Source organism: Schistocerca gregaria, chromosome 1 (genome assembly GCF_023897955.1).
Source record: "Schistocerca gregaria isolate iqSchGreg1 chromosome 1, iqSchGreg1.2, whole genome shotgun sequence".
NCBI classification, from domain to species: Eukaryota; Metazoa; Arthropoda; class Insecta; order Orthoptera; family Acrididae; genus Schistocerca; species Schistocerca gregaria.
In genome coordinates, this window is record NC_064920.1 from 552,187,499 (window position 1) to 552,213,367 (window position 25,869).

Below are 25,869 nucleotides of genomic sequence, written 5' to 3' on the forward strand. Positions count from 1 at the left end.
AAGCGTTATCATTATTATTAATTATTATTAGAGTCGTCAGACACAAAGCGTTAAAGGAGTGAAGTCTTCCAGTTTCTGCCAGTTCAGAATTAAGGAATCCAGCAAGGAAATGATTTTCAAATAGTAAGCCTAGTTCACACATTTTAACTCGGTTCATTTTAAATAGAGGTGCAGGTGAAGCCAGTGCCACTGGGAAAAGTAGTAGTGGCGGGGAAGCATGTTTTGTAGTAAGTGCCTACTCTCACTGTCACTACTTAGCTTTCTTATCTGAGAAAGAGCCATTAATACACGCAATGCACTGGAAATTTCTTCATCATTCATTCTCTCTAACTCTCTCTTTCTCTCTATCTCACCGCAACACATGACATATGGAAAAGTAATGTGGGATTCAAGATTTATAGATGTGAAAGCAGATTTTTGACCATGATAGTGGTGGGACAATGGGCCCCACACTGCATTGTTGCCAAATTTATTCAAGATGGCGGTTTCAAGATGGCGGCGATAGAAGTGAAAACAATGCAGAGTGGGGCCACATGAAGGCTGTCCCACTACTATCGGTTTCCTGAAAAATTCTTCAAATAAATACATAAACTATATTCTATACACTGCCTTGAATCCCCTAAATTGTTTAAATAAACCACATTTCATATGTTGTCTAAATTGTTTAAACTATATTCTATAAACTGCATACAATTTCTGGACAAATTCTTTAACTAAATAAAAAACTATATTCCATACACTGCCATAATTAATTAAACACTATTCTATACATTGCCTAATTGTTTAAACAAAATTCCATACACTGCAATCTAATTCCTTCCAAATGACCAATCACCTGAGTATTTTTCCCTCCAATTTCCAGGAGGGAGGGTGGGAGATGAGGGAGTTTACTAGAGGGGGTGGTGTTAATTAACTGAGCAATTTAATTAAGCAGTCAATCATATTGATAAGAGTGAGAGGGGTATTCGAATAACCCAGACCTGAAAGTGTACCTGTAGCAGTCAGGGGGAGAGGGGGAGGGATAGGGTTGTATGCTTCCTGAGGGGCGCGGGGGAGTGGGAGGGAGTGGGAGAACAATAGGTTCAGGACCTGTCTACATCTACATGACTACTCTGCAATTCACATTTAAGTGCTTGGCAGAGGGTTCATCGAACCACAATCATACTCTCTCTCTACTATTCCACTCCTGAACAGCGAGCGGGAAAAACGAACACCTAAACCTTTCTGTTCGAGCTCTGATTTCTCTTATTTTATTTTGATGATCATTCCTACCTATGTAGGTTGGGCTCAACAAAATATTTTCGCATTCGGAAGAGAAAGTTGGTGACTGAAATTTCGTAAAAAGGTCTCGCCGCGACGAAAAACGTCTATGCTGTAATGACTTCCATCCCAACTCGTGTATCATATCTGCCACATTCTCTCCCCTATAACGTGATAATACAAAACGAGCTGCCCTTTTTTGCACCCTTTCGATGTCCTCCGTCAATCCCACCTGGTAAGGATCCCACACCGCGCAGCAATATTCTAACAGATGACGAACGAGTGTAGTGTAAGCTGTCTCTTTAGTGGACTTGTTGCATCTTCTAAGTGTCCTGCCAATGAAACGCAACCTTTGGCTCGCCTTCCCGACAATATTATCTATGTGGTCCTTCCAACTGAAGTTGTTCGTAATTTTAACACCCAGGTACTTAGTTGAATTGACAGCCTTGAGAATTGTACTATTTATCGAGTAATCGAATTCCAACGGATTTCTTTTGGAACTCATGTGGATCATCTCACACTTTTCGTTATTTAGCGTCAACTGCCACCTGACACACCATACAGCAATCTTTTCTAAATGGCTTTGCAACTGATACTGGTCTTCGGATGACCTTACTAGATGGTAAATTACAGCATCATCTGCGAACAATCTAAGAGAACTGCTCAGATTGTCACCCAGGTCATTTATATAGATCAGGGACAGCAGAGGTCCCAGGACGCTTCCCTGGGGAACACCTGATATCACTTCAGTTTTACTCGATGATTTGCCGTCTATTACTACGAACTGCGACCTTCCTGATAGGAAATCACGAATCCAGTCACACAACTGAGATGATACCCCGTAGGCCCACAGCTTGATTAGAAGTCGCTTTGAGGAACGGTGTCAAAAGCTTTCTGCAAATCTAGAAATGTGGAATCAAAGGGGAAAAATAGGTTAATGACCTGTCAATCAAAGGAAACCAATAGGTTTGCCCCAGAGTGCATACCTGCCCCTGATGTAGGCAACCCGCACTAACAAAAATGCTTGTGCTCTGTTTGTCCTACTACTCATGAAAGCAATAAAAATAAAAAAGTAATTGCAAAGTCCAGGACCGAATAATAATATTGTTGCCAAAACAAGTGACTGAATGGATCTGGAGCATGATTTGAGATGTGCACTTACTGAAAACAACTCAAATATAACAATGGTTGTTAAACATAAGCATTACCAACTGCCTCAGTGACTCATTAGTATGTGACTTAATAAAACACCCACAAAACTAAATATCCCTCCTCTTTCAGTATTTTTAAAAGGGAAGTGTTCAATGAAGGTTATTTTTCATTCTTAAGTTTAGTTAGGTGCTTAAGTTGGTCATGGTGGGAGAGTGGTGGGTGGGAAAAATTGGGGGGTGCTGTTTAATATCTGGTTGCACACAAGGGTAATGGTCTCAAAAAGGTTACGAACCACTGTCCAATTGAGACGAAGTAAGACAGAGAAAGGAACTGTTGATGATGAGCCACACTTGGGTTGACAATCAACAAGTTCATTATAACATTCAATGTGGAGCAACTGAGATGGATACCATCAGAACACCGAGGACTATCTGATAAGGGTTGCGGAGAAAGTAAAAGAGACAACATTGTATGAATTGCATACTTTTTAATAATAACCCACCAGAGTTGGTTTTTTTAAATTTTTAATTGTTAAGTCCTGAGAAAAGCATACACAAGAAATGTTCAAGGACATTATTAACTAGAATATTCGAAATTGTCTGTATATGTGGAAGATATGTCCCTAGTCGGTGTCACAAAAATTGAGATGTCGCACAAGAAAACGTGAACGGGCGATATAAGACCCAGGCTCATTTTTCTCCAAAGCATCGTCAAATGAGATAAGAACAGTATTACCATTCTTATCAGGAGTAGACCAGGCAACCATGACATGCACTGAATCAAATGGTACCAGAAAAAGCTTTCGAAAACGAATGCTTCCAGCTGTATTAACGTTACCAAAGTAAATTGTCACCAACGGAAATAACTTTCAATGAGTAATGAAGTTTTTTGGATATAGGTCTCTTTTTTTGTTTCATAACAAAATCCGCCGAAGGTTTTGGATCTTATATTAGCCACACTATCAAGACGAGCATTTATCAAATGAAAAATGTTTATTTGATATCAGACGTACCAAGACTACATACTTGGATAGGCAACTTCAGAACAGGTTTTCAGTGAGTTTATGTGTATGGTATTGTAATCATACACTGCTTATACCTGTATGTAATTTTTCTTTTAGAGCTCAAGGAATTTTGGAATCATCTGTGAACAAAAATTTATTGATTACATTTAGGAGATAAAGAGTAGTGTTTGCTTTAAACCTCAAAAGAATAGAAATTGCGAGTTCAGGTTCAGTTGGCAGCAATACTTAGGTTTTTAAGCTTTTTGGGTCTTATGATAAAGAAAGCTTTGACTGTTGGCGGTGAATGATAATTCGTGTGTTTCGGCGCAAGTGTTGAAAGGTTCTCGGAATAATTTTGTTTTTATCTATTTTCATATTTATAAACTGTTACTACATGCTGAAACCCCTAACTGTTCTGCATGTTAATAAAAATGGAGAACCTGTAACCTATATTGCTCGATATTTTCAATTTGCAAAAATGGTATTATTTAGGTCACTCCTTTTTCGACATAATCATTCTACTCTAAGAATGCTTTATAATTTAGTTGATTCATTTCAAATCCCTTTACTCTAACCTTTATACATTAACGTCACAGCCGCTTGGGATTAGCTGAGCGGTCTAAGGTGCTGCAATCATGCACTGGGAGGCTGATCCCGGTGGAGGTTCGAGTCATCCCTAGGGGATGGGTGTGTGTGTTTGTCCTTTGGATAATTTATGTTAAGTAATGTGTAAGCTTAGGGACTGATGACATTAGCAGTTAAGTCCCATAAGATTTCACATTTGAACATTTTTGATCGTTTCGTAATAATAACAAATATCTAAACAGACTGTATGAATAATATCGAAAATACACATGACTGAAACAGTCAAGCCACTAAATAAGTGCCTTTTTTAACACCTCATGAGACAGGTTTAGATTTCTCAAGGTAACCTTTACTGAAGAAAGGGTACATCATCAAATGCTTTGTTAATTTCAAACGAAGTAGATCTATAGCAGTACTAGTGCTGTAAAAAAGAGATATAAAGAAGTGAAGAAAATCGATCCTTTCATTAATGTAGACTTTAATTTTAAAAAGTAATATAAAACCTCTGATAACGGTGAATGTTGCGTGGATTGTTACGTCACGGTTATTTACTTCGTGTGCCAATATTTTATGATTAAAATTGTCCACAGGTGGTCAAAGTGAGTAAAAAGGAGACGAGTCTGACTGGCACGTGCAAGCAGATGCGAGGTCGGAGGTCGGCGTGTACCTGACGAATCGCGCACGACAGTGCGATCACGACCGCGGTCAATGCAGCTCGGGAATTTCCGGCGAGCGTCGTCAGCGCTCGGCGCAGGCGCCAGGTTTTAAAACGGGTCGCGCCTGCGACCTCGGCACACTGGCTGTCTGTGCGTCGCCGTCTGTACATCGCAGGGCAGCTACCGACGACGTCGTCATGACAACGAACACCATCTTCCTGCTGCTCGTCGCGGCAGCTTCGACTATCGCATTCACGCCACCTGAAGGTACGGCCACCGTAGCGCTTTATGTTACTCGTCTGGACGTAATCCCTTCTCGTGTTCGGCGTATCTTAATTAATAATAAACTTTGTTAATCAGAAAACATTGACCTATAAAATTAATCTCTAGCTATTTTAAATATTTCCCATTAAGTAACACCAACGAAGAAGGCAGGTGAAATAATGATTTTCGAAACTGAAAATTATTGGTTACCAATGTGTGTTCGGATTTTTAATTTAGCTTCTTCCGGTGCAGAAATATCTCACCTTTGCTCAATATGGTTTACGTGTACATTGCTTCTATACTCCCATACATGATGGCTTGTGACAGGGACTGAGTAAACATCACTCTGCATTTTGAGCACGTGTGCGATTTCCGTCCTACAGGAGCAAGCGTGGAAAGAAATGTATTTCACTTTAGAGCAACTGTTTGGTGTAACACCAATATTAATTTACTGTAGCTAATGTTAGTATTGTAATACTGCCAATGCTAACCATTGTCGTAGAATCGGAATATGATGCAAGCTATCGATGGAAAAACATACGTAGAATGCACACTGTGTCGTGTAAATACTGAACGTTTCGTTTGCCCCTTAACGCTGAGCATCATAATTGCATTATCTGGTTACAGTTAATTGAGACAGTAAATTACCATATCTGTTTCAGCCAGCAGACGAATCGAAGTGGATTATATATGTTTGGCTATTATTCTTTCTGTACCTTTGTTCCTGTTCCAAGAAAATAGGAATACTGGGTGCAAATTTGCCAGATTTCTGTATGGGCGCCCATTTCACTGGGCGCATTTATAGTATAGTGCTAAAGAGAATTAAAGGATCACTTTATCGAAGCCCCGTAACTGTCTCCCATCTTGGCGCATAACTTTTAAATTTGGCTCAAAGGTGCCTACAATCTGTAGTGGTGCAAAAGGTGCCTTCCAGACAGATGTCGTGACATCTTCTCGGCTCCAATCGTAATTGCATTACCTGGTTACAGTTAAAGTGTTCAAAGGAAATTTTGCAAACACATCATTTAAAGAAAAATTTGTCACCTGGCATCGTTTCCCTATAAATGCAATTTATTGTGGGTCACTATATGACATATTCATCTGTGGAATAATGAAATTCTGCCAAAGACAGCTCTAAAAGACAAAAGATACATAATTTAAAGATGATTTCGGGATGTAGCAAGAATGTCTTATATTTAAAAGTATAAACCGATTGGCGACTCACATCTCCATTCTGTTTTATGTCGGTAACTGCGACTAATCACCTCCAGTAGCACCATGTTCAGTAAAGCACTGCAGTGTGTAAGACAACTTTCGGGCTACGTACAGCCTTACTTGCCTGTCTCATGTTTAGGTAATATATCACTTGAAACATTTAAAGAGTTTTAAGTTTTACAAAGATAAATTTTTTATTACATAGATCAATACAGAAATTAACTTCCTTCGGAATCGAATCTGGCACTTATAAGACCTTTAACCGTTACTCCAGTGCAGATGGATTCTTTGAAAAATAATAAATAAATTAAAAATTAATATTCTTTGCTATTAAAAGTCTTTCCGCGTTGATAATGTTTTATACTTATAGAATATCAAGTTTTGCACGGATTCAGTTGCCATTTTAGGTCTTCTTTTTCTTTTACTTTCAATTCCGCTGTTTATTGCTTTTCTTAAAGCAATCTTTTTCAGCACCACACCACCAAATTTGGGAACTATGCATGTTGTTAGGTGTTGCAATTTTTGGATATGTTCCGTATTGTATATAACGAATTTCATATATCCTTAAGCACTTACGGAAAATTAGTTTTGGCTTAGCGAAAAAGGAACACCATATATTTAAGGCTTTTATGTTCTCAGTGTCCGAAAATCATGAGACCATCATATTTCGTTTACGAACTGTCAGGATTTCGGTATTTGAAATTCAGCAGCTCTTCATGGGGAGGCTGAAGTGTAATTTATTACAGTAAACAGCCTGGTCAAACCACGAGTCCGCCATAAATCCTTTTGTCGCTGTGTTGAAGTATAAAGAAAAATAAGTAACAGAAAACTGGCATGAATTGGACTGCTGATCGATAAATTAAACTTGTACATTTGTGTAGATGTAAATAATCGAAAACTGGCATTTTAACGTGTTAGCGAAAAGAATAAGGTATCGTCAAGAGTCTTCTCGGTTAGAGATTCCTGTCACGTTCTGTGCTCAAATTAGATTGCGAGGTTGTGCGCTGTAGATCTACATAATGCGTTTCCTCCTCTCTCGTTCGGATGCGAAGGGAAGCCAGCAGCAAGAAAGCCGACCCGCCAGGCTCTTTTCCTACTCCTTTGAAATATTTACACGTGTAGGAGGAATACGTTAGCTGGGAGGTCACGGCGCAAACAACTGCATTGGAGAACCAGCCGCGCTGAATACAACGCACGGCGACCTTCTGGAGTAACTGGAAACGTCATAGGCTGCGTCCCATACAATACGGAGCATTCGTGCTGCGTGTGATTTTTAGTACTCGTCTAAGTGGATGATTTACAACTTTCTGAGTTTGCAGTCGATTTGTCATTTTCTTTTTTTTCGAACGCTTCCCTAGTTGTCTTCTTCAGGTGCAAATCTCGTTGCTCACTGTTTGGAATGGAACCAATCTGTAATCGAAACACGCTGTACACCACCTTAGAGATTGTCTCCCCGCGGCATCAAAGAATAAAACAGTTTCACAGAAATTTAAGACCAACCGCAAGGTTGCAGCAAAAAAGATGTTATACGCGAAAAAAATGTCGTAAGACAAATCCTTCAACAACAAAATCTTAAAAGGCACTATCTATTAACGCCGCATTGGATTAAGGCATAAAATGTTTCACTTTAAAAGTTTGTCTATTCGCCGAAAAAATTATACTATAATCACACCAATTTCGGTTTATGGTTAACTCCAGCAAATATCATGAGATATTGCCTTCGCACTAAAAAGGACACGCTACATCAAAAACTTATTTCAAAACCGTTTATTATGTGTGATTAGAGTGCGACTTTGCCGGCGAATAAATAATACTCCTTGTTTTAAGTGTAAATATATTGAAACATTCCGAAGACAAGTGTCAGAGAGGAATGCATGCCCGTGTTCAGTATATTTGTTTCTCTAAAGTGCTACTATCCATCATCATGTGGAGCTGTAAGCATCACGCAGTTAAACACACGCTTCAGTGTTCATGGAGGCTGACATCACTGTTTGCTTTGACGATCCAGATAACTAGATCCATGAGTGTTTCAACTTGAGTCTCGTTAACTAGTGTCTTCACGTAGGAAATATTCACCATGTGTCACACGGAGTGATCAAATGAACTACGGAAAACAAGAGATTTACTTCCGAACGACTTGTACAGCGCATAGCCGTATGGTGCACCGCTGATTTTAAACGAAAAATGAAAGAAATTTACTGTAAACACTCATGAAGTCAGTTGAGTTCAAGAAAACATAAGGCAACGCAGTTTTCTAAGAATAATCCAACGGAAACAATGAGAAAATGCTCAACGCATATGCGTAAACTACCTCTGAAAATTTGGCTATTGAACTGATTCCCCCGTTCTATTAAAACGACGTAACAGTTGAAAAAATACATTTAATAACTTAATATACAGTACAAGTAAAATATCGTGTTTGCCCTTCTGATAGGCCTGTCTCATGAAAGCTGCATAACAGTAATGGACTGGAAATGGAAATAAGAGTCTAGGATTAATTTTCTGCCTGAGCATTACGATGATGTTGTATTTCCTGATACGCGCTTTGGATGGATCGCTGCTACGTAATAAAATGTATAACCCTGACCAAGTCCTTTCGGTGTTCTTAATAAAAAAGAAAAAAATACTCTGTTCCCAAAGACAATTTTTGCGTCGCAGAATACAAGAGCCTTCCGTAAATCAGGTTTGCCTTACTTTCTGTTTCTTCCATAGTTACTAGACGTATTTTCATCAAGACACCAGTTTTGCCTCTCTTATGAAGATTGCATACATGGTGAGGATCACCGATTCGATTCCTGTTGCTGCAACAACTTTCCAACAACAGTAGTTGACCAGCCGTGGGAGGAGCGGTAATGGCTTCTGACTATCAGACTACTCTTCAATTTTCTTTCCTAAGTTCCTGACCACTAAGCAGTTTTCAGTGATGTCATATGAGAATGTTACAGTGATGCGCGTATTGGTTTCATTCGTATGCAGGAAGGAAACAGCAATGAAGTTCGGTATGGAAGTGCAGTGTTTAACATCCTGCCGACAACAACATCGTTAGAAACAAAATGCTGTATAACCACGGACAGGGCAAGGGCGCAGGAGGAAAACAGCAAAGTCTTTTTAAAAGAACCAACCCGGCATTCGCTTCAGTAGATTTTAGGAAATCACGAGGACTCTAGAGATGTATATCCGGAATGGAAAAGAACCTCATTCTTCCCGAAAAGTGTGTGTTAACCAATTTACAACCTGTCTCGGTGACCGGAGGAATACGCTATGAATCAAGACTGGACTTTATCCCTTCTTTTCATTGTTTTACCATTCAGAACGACACAGAGACAGCAGTCAAAATCAGGCAGCTTATCATGAACATTTAAATCTATACGTATTGAATGTTGGAAGATAATTCCTAGGCTGTCGTAGCCGAGCATTATCAAAAGCAAAAGCAACTGCCAAGCCTCACTTACATAGATCGTTCTGTTGCACTGAAGTTATACTGAAGTCACGGTATGAGATGTCGTTAATAATGAGTACATAAATTGGTGCTACGAAGAAATTCGTCACGGAGTGGTACTTTATTGGTGACTAAACACTCTATGGTTGCTGGTTACAGGTCTGTTTGATTTACGGGAGGACGACATGGAATACCGAAAAACGTGAATCGCCAGACGCTTGAAAATAGACGCCAATTACAGAAGCACTATTCTTCACTCCCGTAGGGATCGTGAACACATGAGTAGACTAATCATACCACGCACAGAAGCATTTAAGCAGTAATTCAGAGGAGTCCTGTTAGATTTGTTACCGGCAGATTTGGTCAACATGCGATTATTACGAAACGCTTCTGAAGTGAGATGAAGGAGAAGAAAATGTTTTTTACGTATTTCTTACAGACTCCAGAATGGTCGTACTGCAACAAATGTACACCTTGTATAAGGAGCGCGAAGACAAGATAAGGTAAATCGGGGCTCGTTCAGAAGCATAGAAACAGTCGTTCTTTTCGTCGTTCTATTTGCGACAGCAACAGGTAAGGGAATGTCCAGTAGCGGTACAAAGTACTCTCTCGCCATACACCGTACTGCGGCGTGCAAAGTGTGTTGTAGATATACAATGAGGAGATAAAAGTAATGGGCAGCGATATGGACATACATAAATGGCGGTAGTATCTCGAACACAATGTATAAAAGGGCAATTCACTGGCGAAGTTGTCATTTGTACTCAGATGAGTCATGTTACAAGGTTTCCGATGTGATTATAGCCGCGGAGCGGTAATTAACAGACTTTGAATGCGGAAAAGTAGTTGAAGCTAGACGCATGGGACATTCCACTATGGGAAAATTAGGGAATTAAAATATTCAAATGTGTGTGAAATCTTATGGAACCTAACTGCTAAGGTCATCAGTCCCTAAGCTTACACACTAATTAACCTAAATTATCCTAAGGACAAACACACACACACACCCATGCCCGAGGGAGGACTTGGACCTCCACCGGGATCAGCCGCACAGTCCATGACTGCAGCGCCTAAGAGCGCTCGGCTAATCCAGCGCGGCTTATGGAATTCAGTATTCCGAGGTCCACAGTGTCAGGAGAGCGCCGTGAATACCAAATTTTAGGCATTATCTCTCACCATCGATAATACTTTCGACCGAGAGCAGCGGCGTTTGCGTGGAGCTGTTAGTGCCAACAGACGAGCAACACGGTGTGAAATAACCGCGGAAATCAATGAGGCATGCACGACGTACGCATCCATCAGGACAGTGCGGCGGAAGCTGGCGTTGATAGCCTATGGCAGTAGACGACCGACGCGAGTACATTTGCTAATAGCACCACATCGCCTGCGGCGCCTGCGCCTACGCGGAATAGATTGGTTCCCTGGTCCAACTGAACTAGTCATTGACTGGTAATGGTTATGTTCGGCTAGTTGGAGACCACTTGCATCCACTCAAGGATTCATGTTCCCAAACAACGATGGAAATTTTATGGATGACAATGCGCCATGTCTCGAGGTCACAGTTGTAGGCAGTTCAGGTGAGCCTGAGCGAGAGAACTGGCTCACCCAGGCGGCTCGACAAGAATGTCATCGAACATTTATGGGACATAATTGAGAGACCAATTCGTGCACGAGATTCTACACTGACAACACTTTCGCATTTATGGACGGCTATGGAGGCAGCATGGCTCGAAATTTATGCAGAGGACTTATACGGACTCGTTGAGTCCATCCCACGTCGAGCTACTGCACTATGCCGGACAAAAGGCGGCCCGACGCGGTATTAGGAGATATATGATGGCTTTTGTCACACCACTGCTTTTCCTTTGCTCTGTTGGCGAGTGGAATAGGAAGGGGAATGACTGACCAATAATGGTACAAGTTAACCTCGGCCACAAACCGTACTGTGGCTTACGGAGTGTGTATGCAGATGTAAACATAGATTCTGCGAGCAGTTTTTTTTCACTGGAATAGGAAGAAACGCTAGCGTGTGGTACCACGCACTCCACTGTGGTTCACAGGAATAGAGCGCTGTTTTCGTTGCGAGGGCGGTGTGGTGTCACTCGCCCCAGTTGTACAGCAGACTTTGCTAGCAATGGTTCACTGTCTTCATACGCTCTCATTTGCCGAGACGACAGTTTAGCATAGCCTTCAGCTACGTCATTTACTACGACCTAGCAAGGCGCCATTCTCAGTTACTATATGTCTTCTGAACAGATAATATTGTGAATCATGTACCATCAAGAGCGGCGTTCATCATTAATGGATTAAAGTTTAGTATCAAACTACGTCCGCTTTCTGAATTCTAATTCCTTGTCATGTTCCAGACCTCACGTCAGTATAGTCCTTCCCTCCTCACGCCAGCCTGCGTGAGCTAAAACGCGTGCATTCCGGCCTCTACTAGTAATACGGTGTTCGCTCTTCTGCCAACGCTACAGGCGGTGCAACAGCAATAACAATTTGTCGATAGGCATGACAATGTCTAAACGAAAGGAACAACTTGGCCATCTTCAGTATTATCTCCGCTGTCTCGTATAAGCTAGTTTAGAGATGAGAAGCGGAAGCAGCGCCGCTACTGTCCAGTCATCCTGTACGTGGAGACGTAGAGACTGCGGTTACTGTCGCACGTGCCCACTGCTGTTGTCCGACGAGCTCCCGGCAGAGGCGTCAGGCGCGACCTCGAGCCGCTTAACACGGGCTGGCGAGCTGCCCGCTCGGCGCGTTGTGTGGCTGCCTGCACGGCAGAAGACGCCTCAGCGCAGCGCGCAGGCTCCGTGTCAAGGTGAGCCCGGGTGGTCGTGGCTGGCGGCCGACAGCTGCAGGAGGCGCCGTCGACCTTTCGGATTCGCTCTGCTGGCATTCAGTGGCTGCCCACTCAGCTCTCCGGCGCGCCCAGACGCCCATTCTCTGGCAACCAACTACATTCTTACCGCTTCAAACATAACTTCTCCCGATCGTTACCTTACAAAAGAATCTGACAACTGGCCGTTAAACTGATAGGTGCTAAATAAAGTGAAGCGGTCGTTTTTGCGAGCGGTCGTTTCTCCACGGTTGCACGTCTGTGCAGTCCGATGTAACGCGATTCATCTCCAGTGCGTGGTTGGAGAAGATCGCTTCTTGCCACCTACAACTTCATACACGGTCCAGTCACGTTAATGTGACCACCGCCTATGTTCGACGTAAACGCGCAGTAAACACTCACAGACGGCATGTGGCAGCACTAGCAGTGGAACGTATATAAAGCGTGTCTGGGGATGCGGGAAAAGTGCAGTCTTTGATCTATTGCTGAAACGGAGCGATTTATTGGATGACCATTAGGGCATGACCATTGGTTCAAAATGGTTCAAATGGCTCTAAGCACTATGGGACTCAACATCTGTGGTCATCAGTTCCCTAGACTTAGCACTACTTAAACCTAACTAACCTAAGGACATCACACACATCCATGCCCGAGGCAGGATTCGAACCTGTGACCGTAGCAGCCCCGTGGTTCCGGACTGAAGCGCCTAGAACTGCTCGACCACAGCGGCGGAAGCATTTCTGAAACGTCTAAGTTTTTAAACTGTTCGCGTGCCTCCATGGTTAAAGTATACCCTTATGGCAAACTGGCGCTATCCAAAATGATTCCGAGTCAGCTGTGGCGCACTACAGGGCCATAGATGGTAGGGGCTGAATGAGGGCTGGGGACATCTGTACGGGCGAATAGCTGTGCGACTGTTGCGCAACTGACCGCTTAGATGAACCGAGGGGCTATCAACAGTTTCTCCTCAATGGCCGTTCAGCGAGTAAGGGCCTCCACAGCAGGCGCCAGGTTCATCCACCTGTGCTGACTTCATCAGCGATGAAGGAAGTTGCACGCCCTTCCGCAACTAGACGTCCACTGACTGGCAATATGTGATCTTTTCAGAAGAAGCACCTTTTATGATCCATCGGGCTGAAAGCAAACACCCTGCAACAGTCGTCGGAAGTGTCCAGCCCGGAGGAGGGAGCTTTACGGCCTGGTAAATATTTTCTCTGCATTTCCTGGGTGATCTCGTCATTCCAAAGCACAATGGATCAACTCAAGTATGCATCCATCCTTGCGGACCATGTCCGCCCTTACATACGGATTGTTTTTCGTCGGCACGATGACATCTACCAGCAGGATAATGCAACGTGTCGCACGACTCGCAGAGTAAAATGCTCAAATGGCTCTGAGCACTATGGCACTTAACTACTGTGGTCATCAGTCCCCTAGAACTTAGAACTACTTGAACCTAACTAACCTAAGGACATCACACACAACCATGCCCGAGGCAGGATTCGAACCTGCGACCGTAGTGGTCGCGCGGTTCCAGACTGTACCGCTTAGAACCGCTCGGCCACTCCGGCCGGCAACTCATAGACTACATGCGTTGTTCGAATAGCACCGGGGTGAGTTTACCATATTCCTCCGGTTAAAACCCAATCGAGAACATGCGCGGCCACCTCTATCGAGCTGTTATCGCCATGGATCCTCAACCGAGAAACCTAGCACAGCTGAGCACGGCACTGCAGTCGGCATGGCTCCACATTCCACAGTTAAGATCCCTAGACGCCAGGAACGCATCTGGTTCAAACGGTATCGCCATATGATTATATGACTGTACTACAAATATAGCACATTTCTTATCCATCGTCTATCAGAGATCTTTGGAACAGCGGAAAGTTCCACGGGACTGGAAGAATGCCCAGGTCATAGCAATCTATAAAAAGGGTAGAAAATCGGATACACATAATTACCGGCCAATTTCACTGACATCGATTTGTTTTAGAATCATGGAACATATTTTGTGTTCAGACATAATGACCTTTCTAGACACTGAGAAGCTCATCTGTAGAAGCCAGCATGGTTTTAGGAAACAGCGGTCATGCGAGGTACAGCTGGCCCTCTTAGTGCATGATATACAACAGGCTCTAGAAACAGGCTCCCAGGTTGATACTCAACTCGAAAGGCGTTCGACTCAGTTCCGCACTGTCGCTTCCTCCAAAAAGTGCGCGCTTACGGTCTATGCGACGACATATGCGGTTGGATAGAAAGTTTTCTAACAGACACGGAGCAATATGTGGTCCTCAACGGGGTGACTTTAACAGATACAAGCGTAACTTCAGGTGTGCCCCAGGACAGCGTAATAGGTCCGCTGCTTTTTACAATTTACATAAACGATATGGTTGATGGCATTGACAGCGGCATTAGACTGTTTGCCGATGATGCTTTAGTCTACAGGAAAGTAGTATCACAAGAAAGTTGTGAACAAATCAATGAGGATTTGCAGAAAATAAATGCCTGGTGTAATGACTGGCACTCTCAGTATTTGTAAGTGTAACCTACTGCGTGTAACAAGATGAAAATTCTCATTCATGTACGATTACAAAATAAATGCCCAGTCTTTGGAAGCAGTCCGTCAAGTATCTTTGTGTGACTATTCGAAATGATCTCAAATGGAATGCTCAGATAAAACAAGTAACGGACAAGGTGAACTCTAGATCTCGGTTTATTGGTAGAATCCTGAAGCGACGCAGTCCTTCAACAAAGGAAATAACTTACAATACGTTAGTTTGACCAGTCTTAAAGCATCCTTACCAGTTGGGTCTGATTCAAGAGATTGAGAAGGTCCAAAGATGAGCGGCAAGATTCGTGACTGGTATATTTAGCCATCGTGAGAGCGTTGCAAATCTCATAGAAAGTTTGAAGTGGGACACACTTCTTTTGACAGGTATCCACACTGATGTGACTTGACAGTGTAAATTGAAGGGTCAAAACATTATGACCGCCACCTATCGTGAAAGTGAATTCCAACTAATGGCATTGCAAGTGAAGCGGTCAGGAAAGTATATAAGGGAATCAGACACGAATGGGGAATCATTTTAGCGACGATGTAGGCCCAAATGCGGAAATCCAATGATCTAAACAACGATGACAACGACCAAATAAGTATGGCCCAGTGCCTGGAAGCGAAAATTTCGTAAACTGTAAAATTTTCGTCTCTTCACGTGATACTGTCGTGAGCATCTATGGAAGGACCGTGAAATTACGAGTAGGCGACAAGGTTTTGGATTTTCACGGCACATAACGGAACGTGGACTTACGAAGCTTTCTCGCTCTGTAAATCAGAACAGGCGGTTTTTTGTTGTAGAATTGACGACAAAGTATAAAATCGGTGCAGGCACAAGTGTTTGTGAACTAACCGTTCAAATGTCTTCATCCTACCAATGAAGGATGATCCTACCAACTTAGAAAAAGGCATGTAAATCCTCTTGATAAACAACCACAAAAAATTGCCACAATTAATACAATTAATACCTTATCGTAATGTAGGCAAACTACCACACCCAGAAATCCACTGCAGAGAAAGAGATGATAAATGGCCAGACCATATCAACACACTCGCTGCTAAACCTAATAACAGGAATGATAAGGTAAAAAATCGTATCCATGAACAGGAACTAACAGATATAAGTGCAGATATTTCTATTGATGACTGAGGGCAGTAAACTGAACAAATTACATCAGTATTTACGTCATTTGCAGACCAATAATTACATCTATTAGAAGTATAAGTTTTCTAGATTAGTTAGTACCTCCAAGTACATGTGGCAAGAGCCAGCCGTCAATCTTATTTTCCCCTGGGCACCACGTCAGGTGCTGACGTATTGATGTATGGACGTAAAACGGTTAGTCTATACTGCAGGCTTAGTCCACTTAGTGGCGTAGTTATGACTGTAGGGAAGACATCATTTGGTAAATTATTTGATGTATTTGTGAGGAGTCTGTTTGATGCAGAGAAAAAACAACCAGCACACTCATGTGTATGTATATTAAGGTACAACACTTAAAAATATCTGCACTTATACTCGTTACACCCTGTATACATCTAACCACGCATAGGCAAATACAAAATCCCATTTACACACACATTCCCTAATTGGAAAACACATCCAAAACGTAATATGAAATACATGAGAGTTCTGTGCAAATGAAATTTCGAATGGGAGTTAGCAGAAGAACAACTCTTAGGTTGCGACAGCAACACGTGTAGGACAGCACAAGCATTTGTAAGTAGAAATCTAAACGTCACTGAAAACATGAAAGTGCCAGAAATCCTTATAACGTTGGTATACAACATCCGATACGTAAAACAAAATAATCCTGTATAAACAAACATATGTCTATATTTCAGACCACTGAAGATGCCCTCCAAATAATAAAGCCGAAACGCGTGTGACACGAAAAATTCGTTTTACACAGCTGCAATTACTCAGTTCTATTATATATTACTCGTCTGTCCCTACAGCTTACCCCTATTTTTCTCCGGTTTTCGAACATGTTGCTCAATTTTACATTGTCGAACGCTTTTTCCAGGTCGACAAATCCTATGAATGTGTCTTGATTTTTTCTTGTCTTGCTTCCATTATCAACAGCAACGTTACAATTGTCACACTGGTGCCTTTACCGTTCCTGAAGCCAAACTGATCGTCATCTAACACATCCTCAATTTTCTTATTCATTATTCTGTATATTATTCTTGTCAGCAACTTTGATGCGTGAGCTGTTAAGCTGATTGTGCAATAATTCTCGCACTCGTAAACTCTTTCTCTCTTCGGAATTATGTGGATGATATTTTTCCGAAAGTCAGATGGTATGGCGACAGACTCATACATTCTACACAATAACGTGAATAGTCGTTTTGTTGCCACTTCCCCCAATGATTTTAGAAATTCTAATGGAATGTTATCTATTCCTTCTGTCTTATTTGATCTCAAGTCCTCCAAAGCTCTCTTAAATTCTGATTCTAATACTGTATCCCCTTTCTCTTCTAAATCCTATCCTGTTTCTTCTTCTATTACATCAAACAAATCTTCCCCGTCATGGATGCCTTCAATGTACTCTTTTCACCTATTCGCTCTCTCCTCGGCATTTAACAGTGGAATTCCCTTTGCTATATGAATGTTACCGCCTTTGCTTTTAATTTCACTGGAGGTTATTTTTACTTTCCTGTATGCTGAGTCTGTCCTTCCGACAATCATTTCATTTTCGATTTCTTCACATTTGTCATACTGCCATTTCAACAGAGCTTCCCTGCACTTATTGTTTTTTCATTCCTTAGCGACTAGTATTTCTGTGTTCCTTAATTTCCCCGAATATTTTTATACTTCCTTCTTCCATCGATCAGCTGAAGTGTTTCTTCTGTTACCCATGCTTTCTTCACAGTTATCTCCTTTGGACCTATGTTTTTCTTACCAACTTCTGTGATTTCCCTTTTTTAGGGTAGTCCATTCGTCTTCAACTATACTGCCTACTGAGCTATTCCTCATTGCTGTATCTGCAAGGTTGGAGAACTTCAAGCACGTCTCGTCATTCCTTAGTACTTCCTTAGGCCACTTCTTTGTATATTGATTCTTCTTGACAAATCTCTTAAATTTCAACCCGCTTTTTATGACTACTAAATTGTGATCGGAGTCTTCACCTAATCCTTGGTAAGACTTACAAACCAGTATCTGATTTCAGAATCTCTGACTATTATGTAATCTAAGTGAAATCCTCCCGTATCATCCGGCCTTTTCCAAGTAAACTGGTCCTCCTGTGATTCTTGAAGAGAGTATTCGCTATTACTTGCTGAAACTCAGTTAGTCTTTCTCCTCTCTCCAACCTTGTCCCAAGCCCATTATCTCCAGTAAATTTCCCTTCTACTCCTTCTCCTAGAATTGCACTCCACTCCCCTATGACTGTTAGATTCTCATGTCCCTTTACATACTCTATTACTCTTTTAATATCCTCATATACTTTCTCTATCTCTTCATCTTCAGTTTGCGACGTCGGCATGTATACTATCGGCTGACAAAGTGATCTTCGCCTCCTTCGGTGTACTTTCACCAGCGTTTGTCGAATGTTTTGACTGCCTTTTCACTCTCTTGTGTAATGATGGATCCAGGTTTCATCAATAGTCACCAAATAGACGCCAGAAGTCTTGCGGACTGGATTAACATTTCCAGACATTGTGTTGAAATGTTGTGCTGGATTCCCTTTTGGTCAACTGTGAGCAGCCGTGGCACATACCAAGCACAGAGCTTCTTCGTAGCCAATTCTCCGTGTAGGATGTTATACACTAGCTCAGTTGAGATGCCTACAATCTCAGTATCTCGCGAATTTTTATTCGGCGGTCTTGCATTCCCATAACATGGATTTTGCCGATGGTTTCCTTTGTGCTGACCTCAGTTGAGCAGCAGGAGCTCTCTTTGTCTTCGGTACCTGTCCGACCACATTTAAATTCATTAATCCGAAAGTAAATGGTCTTCAGTGATGGTGTTTGAGTTCAGGTGAACTTCATCCAATTCTGTTTTGACTTTCGCGGCAATCGAACCCTTCAAATTAAAATGTTTATTAATACACAGTTTTCTCGATTTTCAATAGCAGTCGACACGCTGATCAATTCAGACGGATGTCAACTGCGCGCCTTAAATTGCTGAAATTCTTTACGATACTTGAAATAATCAAGCTTACCAGCCATAAAGGCGCAACAAAAATGTTCACTTCTATCATGGAAATTTACCAGACTTATCAATCCAATCTCGTACTCACACTTCCAATTATTCCTCTGTGTCTCAGCATCTGTCCTATCAACCCACGCCCTCTTTCACACGTTCAAATGTGTGTGAATTTCTAAGGCACCAAACTGCTGAGGTTATCGGTCCCTAGACTTACACACTACTTAAACTAACTTATGCTACGAACGACACACACACCCACGCCAGAGGGAGGGCTCGAAACTCCGGCGGGAAGGGCCGGACAGTCCGAGATATGGCGCCTCAAACCGCGCGGCCCACGCCTTCTTTCAGTCAGGTTGTGTCGTACGGCCGTTTTCTTCCCAGTTCGATTCAGTACCTCTTCATCAGTTACCTCGATGTAGCCACGTAATCTTCAGCACCGCCACATCTGAGAATGTACTAGTTTCCTCGTGTTTGTACTGAATGAGCATTACCGGCGCCTCGTCCTGTGCCTTGTGGCGCAGCATGTGAAACCACTCGCGCAGACGGTCATTTCCGAGTTCCTGGTTGAGGAAGGCCCCTGACGCTGTGACGTATGTGATACGTGAGCCTGCACCGCCCCCCGCCCCCGCTCCCCGCCCCCCTTCCCCATTGACCTTGGCCGACGAGTTCCGCCTGCCGGCCGGCATGTGTGGGGTACCACTCTGCGGCGATGCAAGGACGGCTCCCGGAATATCGCAGCGCCTGGAGGGCCCTGGGCAGATGCGCTCTCTGGAGTGCAGCCAGGCAGTCTGCATACGCCGCACGGTCGTCACTCCCTCCCACACATTGCAAACAAACGCCGTGTCAGCTGCACCGGGCAGTGACGTCGTTCCAAGAGCGCCCGCAGCCTAGATAAGCAAATCCACGTATTTCAACGGAGGCCAGGATAGAAAAGCTAATCTGATCAGAACATATTCCAGACGGGAAGGGGCGCCAAAGGGCTAGTCAGCTGTGCGGCGCTCAGTGACGGCGAAATTTTTGTTACTTTCATTCGAATGATGTAAATCTAATGATAAGGTAAACATGTAACATCGAGACCTTTTTTTGGAAGTGAGACTCATCAATCTACTCACTCGTTTGATGCAGCCCGCCAAAAATCCCCCTGCTATGCGACCTTCTTCAGCTCAGAATACCTCTCGCACCAAACGTCCTCAATTATTTACTGGATGTGCTCCAATCTCTGTATGAGTGCAGAACGATGTCGGCGGCTTTTGCGTTGCGTGCTGTAGTTGGTAACTGTTTGGCTGGTTGTTGATTTTGGGACGGGACCAAACTGCTTGGTCATCAGCCCCATCGGATTAGGGATGGATGTGGAAGGTTCAAATGGTTCAAATGGCTCTGAGCACTATGGGACTTAACATCTATGGTAATCAGTCCCCTAGAACTTAGAACTACTTAAACCTAACTAACCTAAGGACAACACACAACACCCAGCCATCACGAGACAGAGAAAATCCCTGACCCCGCCGGGAATCGAACCCGGGAACCCGGGCGCGTGGCCGGCTGCGGTGGTCTCGCGGTTCTAGGCACGCAGTCCGGAACCGTGCGACTGCTACGGTCACAGGTTCGAATCCTGCCTCGGGCATGGATGTGTGTGATGTCCTTAGGTTAGTTAGGTTTAAGTAGTTCTAAGTTCTAGGGGACTAATGACCACAGCAGTTGAGTCCCATAGTGCTCAGAGCCATTTGAACCATTTTTGAACCCGGGCGCTGGAGGATGTGGAAGGAAATCGGTTCTGCCATATCAGAGCAACCGTCGCTGCATTTGCCTGAGGCGGTTTAGGGAAATCACGGAAAGCCTACATGAGGGCGGCCGGAAGCGGATTGAACCGTCGTCCTCCCCAGTGCGACTCCAATATGCTAATCACTGAGTCTCCTCGGTTAGTTTGGTAACCCGATTCCATATTTTTAGATTTCCAGAAGGCTTACGACATCGTTCCTCACAAGCTGCCTATGGCATATCGCCTCAGTTGTGTGACTGTATTCTGATTTCCTGTCAGAAAGGTCACAGTTCGTAGTAATGGAAACTAATCGACTAAAACAGAACTAATATCCGGCGTTCCCCAACGAAGTGTTATAGGCCCTCTATTGGTCCTGGTCTATATTAACGACATAGGAGACAATCTGAGGAGCCCTCTTAGATTGTTTGCAAATGATGCTGTCATTTACTGTCTTATAAAGTGATCAGATGACCAAAACGAATTGCAAAATTATTTATATATGATATCTGTATGGAGCGAAAAGTGGCAATTGACCCTGAATAAAGAAAAGCGTGAAGTTATTCACACGAGTACTAAAAGAAATGCGCTTAATTTCGATTACACGATAAGTCACAAAAATCCGAAGGCTGTAAATTCAACTAAATACTTAGAGATTACAATTTCAAATAACCTAAATTGGAACGATCACATAGATAATATTGTGGGTAGCACAAATCAAAGACTTCGATTCATTGGCAGAACACTTAGAAGGTGCAATAGGTCTACTAAAGACTGCTTACACCACGCTTGTCCGCCCTATTCTGGAGTACAGCTGTGCGGTGTGGGATCCGCATCAGGTGAGACTGACGGATGAGATCGAAGAATTCAAAGAAGGGAGCTCGTCTTGTATTATCTCGAAATAGGGGATATAGTGTCAGAGACATAATACGTGAATTGGAGCGGCAATCATTAAAACAAAGGCGTTTTTCAATTCGACGTGATCTCCTCATGAAATTTCAATCATCAGTTTTCTCTTCCGGTTGTGAAAAACATTCTGTTGGCATCCACCTATACAGGTAGAAATGATCATTACACTAAAATAACAGAAATCAGGGCTTGCACAAAAAAATTTAAATGCTCGTTGTTCCCGCGCGCCGTTCGAGAGTGGAACGGCAGAGACAGCTTGAATGTGGTTCATTGAACCCTATGCCAGGCACTTTATTATGAATAGCAGAGTAATCTCGTAGATCTAACTGTAGATGTCTGACGCATGTCGAATTCGTAAACCGCGATCTCCTGAGGATTCAGGTTTCACATTATAGTACTGGTGATCTCTGTCATCTTGTTTCCTCGCAGTTTTCTATCTATAGTTACCTGCAGTAACTGTAAATTCAAAGCAGGGCCGGTTTAAAACACAAGCGACACGAGCTTGAGGGACGCGAAAGGAGCTGTAACAGTAAGGTTTGCATACAAGACGCATCACAGTTAGTAGCGGCCGCAAGATTTGCATACAGTATCACAATTAGTAACGAAAACTGATACAGGGGATTATGCACAAGGGAAAAGGTCGGCGATGGGGAAGGGGGGAGGAGGGAGGGGAGAGTGAAGGCGCCAGGCGATAAGCTACTTGTGTGGAAAAGTTTTCTCGAAGCGGCTCTGGTTCAGATATACGGTCGGAGGCATTGAACTTGGGGATAAGCAAGTGACTGTTGTACGTTACGTCCTTTGCTATGCACGTATTGGAAGTACACTGCACAATCAGCCAGTCGCTAGTCAGTGTTATTTGGCCCATAAAATGTCTTCCTTTTAATAAGTGTCGCTTTCAGGTTTTGCATCTTTTTCGAAGCTGACACATACTTCACAAACAATTGTGGCGATGTACTAATTTCTCAGACACTTGCTAAAGGTAGAACTGTTCATGAAACATGGAACATGGGTAATTAAAAGTCACTAGTGGAAATCAGTAATGGGAACAAAACGTCGTGGAGCTGCTGGTATCTTATAAAAAAATTTCCGTTGCTCTGATATTTAGTTTTGAAGTCTGTAGTTAAGCCTATAGCGAATGTGGATACACCTAAAGAAAGCAATCAAAGTTCGTGCACCGGCACGCCCAATAGACTAAACTTGAAAGTACAAAGAGAAGTCGATATTAAACAACATCTGTATCAGAATGACGCCTTTGCGGTTGGATCGGAGCACAGACGATATTTCAGTGCTTGTCACCGACAAATCTGAATATTTAAGACAGAATGACTGCAGGAAGCGAGCAGACAGGTGCAAACAGCGGCCGAGGGCCTGAAGTACGACGCCCAGGAGGCGCAACGTAACGGCCTGGACTCGTCCGACCGGTCTGTCGGGCTGTGCTCGTGCCGTGGGTAATCCCGGATGGCGTACGCCGGGGCCAAGGCGATTGCCTGGCTGGATGCATTGCGACACAGCGCCTCTTCTCTGTACCGCGCACCCTGAACGTTGACCTCGGCAAAGTGGAGGACCCTACAAGAGAGCTCCAGCATGGCAGTTGGGAGATGTAGACGCCTGGATGGAGGTTCCAAAGACAAAGCCACAAGGCAGTATTTCCCGTTTCTGTAGGAAGACCTTCGGTACAGCAACACTGTAAATGTAATACACTGTGCGAAAGTTGACTTACGTTAGTCGTAGCCAGATGCAGTATATTTACCTGTGGCACTGCAATATCCACGGCCTCTACTTCTCAAGTAGGGTGTGTTTTCATCACGAAAACTTCCCCCGTTTCCACTACAGGATAGTGGTTAGACTCTTCAGCTTGTTCGTGAGACCCGACGCCCAAAATTGATTTAAATCAGAAGTTCTTTTCGTTATCGTTCACGGCGATCAGCAAGTATCTTCGTGCGAGAGCTAAGCAAACTGAAACACACATTTTCCTTCCAATACCACAACTACAGTAGCATCAGAAGAAAACAAAAATATTAATTAATCGTTGGCTTTCCAAGCAATTTTTAAGTACATGATTAATTGTGAGTTACAATGTGAAACTGCCGTAGTCACATAAGTTTGTTGTAACTATCTGATATACAAATAATGTTATAAGATGTTGGTTGAACTGTATATACACCAAATACCAATAATATTGCTTTCAGCAAAGTTATGCTTTAGAGGAGCTGTTCAGTTGTTCTGAATTACTGCAGCTGCGAACGCCATTGCATCTCGTCATAATTGCAGACAAAATATTTGAAAAATAATTGTGTATTGCTGCACTCGGCGACAACTTTGAGAAAACACTTTACATCTTCATGTGTTTCTATATCTATACCCCGCAAATCACATTATTATGCGTGGTGGAGGATACTTCGCGTGCCATTGTCACTTCTTCCCTTTCCTGTTCCAGTCGCGAATGATCCCCCTCAAGAGCAATTGCTGATAAGCCTACGTGCGAGCTCGAACGTCTCTAATTTTATCCTCATGGTCTTTCTGCGGGGTATACGTAGGAGGAAGCAACATATTGGTTGACTCTTCTAGGAACGTACGATGTCGGAACTTTAACAGAAAAGCAAATCGTGGTTCAGAACGCCTCTCTTGCAGCGTCTGCCAGTATAGCTGGCTGAGAATCTCCTTGTCGCTTTCGTCCATATTAAATGAGTCTGCAACGAAACGCTCCCCCCGTTCTTTCAATCTTCTATGTTTCATCTACCAGGAACTCTGACTGGTACGTTTCGCAGACTGACGAGCAGTATACAACTACCTTGCGTGTAGGTGAACTACGCTTCTTGAGGATTCTTCTAAAAAATCTCAGTTTTATGTGGTCGTTGGGTCCACATTTTAAATGACTATGTATGCATACTCTTAGATATGAGGGTTGTTCAGAAAGTAAGATCGGATCGGTCGCGAAATGGTAACCACAGTGAAAACCAGAAACATTTTATTTGCAAGTTAGGTACACCTTCCACCTACTTCTCTATATACTCGCCGCTCCAACTTCGAGTGTTGTCGTAGTGCCATATTAACTTTCCAATATCCTCGTCATAGAAAGCAGTCGCCTGTGCTTTCGGCCAGTTATCAGCACTGGTCTGCAGCTCGTTGTCTGTGGAGGAATTTTGTCTTCATAGCCAGCGGTTCTTGTGAGCACAGATGAGGCTCAGGGGGAGCCAATTACGGACAGTATTGTGGGTGATCAGACAATTCTCATCGGAAAGGCTGCAGGAGCGTCTTCATTGTCCCTGCAGTGTGCGGCCGAGAACTGGCATGAAGAAGAAACTGCTCGGCAGTTGTGTTATGTGTGCTACATGACACTCGTGAAATCTCTAACCAGGTCCTCGTACTTGGCGGGAGACGCTATTCCTTACGTGCTCAGTGTTCACTCAAAACTGAAAAGATCGACGCGACACCATCGACGGACATACTAGAGACACTACCCAACACATCTGTGCAAAGCTTTACCCGATTTTCACTGTGGTTTCCATTTCGCGACCGATCCGACCTTACTTTCTGGACAACCCTCGTATTTTACGAATGTGAGTACCCCAGTGATTTTTATGCAATTGTGTTATCGTGCGGTATTGGGTCTTCCTGCCTGTTTCTGCGTAGTTCGTTCCATTTGTTTATGTTGAGGGTCAACTATCAGTCCCTGTACGAAGCGTTGATCCTTTTCAGACTTTCATGCATTTTGCTATATTTTTGTAGCGTTGCAATCTCTCTGTATACAACAGCACCATCCGAAAAAATCTCATGAAACTTCCCACTAGCTCATTTACGTACAAGGTGTGTCAAAATTCCTCTTACAGGGTAAAATAAGTTTCAAGATCGGATCACTTTCGAATCTCGCGCTTCACGGTGCGCACGCAAACTGAGAAGGGCAGTCTTCAGACCGTGTTGTAATTATGACGTCACATACCATTTTCGGCAAATGCAACAACGGCAGCGAGAGAGTTGTGCGTTCCGGTTAGGTGCATCGACTGTGGTGTTCCAAGGACGCTCCACGCTCTGGACTTTGAAGAGGCCGTCCTTCTTCACGTAGAAGAGATTACGAGTACCTTAA

At 43.1% G+C, this 25,869-nt stretch overlaps 1 protein-coding gene across 1 annotated transcript in view; it reads left to right on the forward strand.

Moving 5' to 3' along the window:
• Window positions 1-4,614: 4,614 nt before the first annotated feature.
• Window positions 4,615-25,869, forward strand: part of LOC126356146 (keratin, type I cytoskeletal 9-like) — a 113,748-nt gene continuing 92,493 nt past the window's right edge. The window contains exon 1 of the mRNA XM_050006887.1: window positions 4,615-4,923. Coding sequence (XP_049862844.1) covers window positions 4,854-4,923 — 70 coding nt within the window. The 5' untranslated portion in view covers window positions 4,615-4,853. The remainder of the gene's footprint in view (window positions 4,924-25,869) is intronic.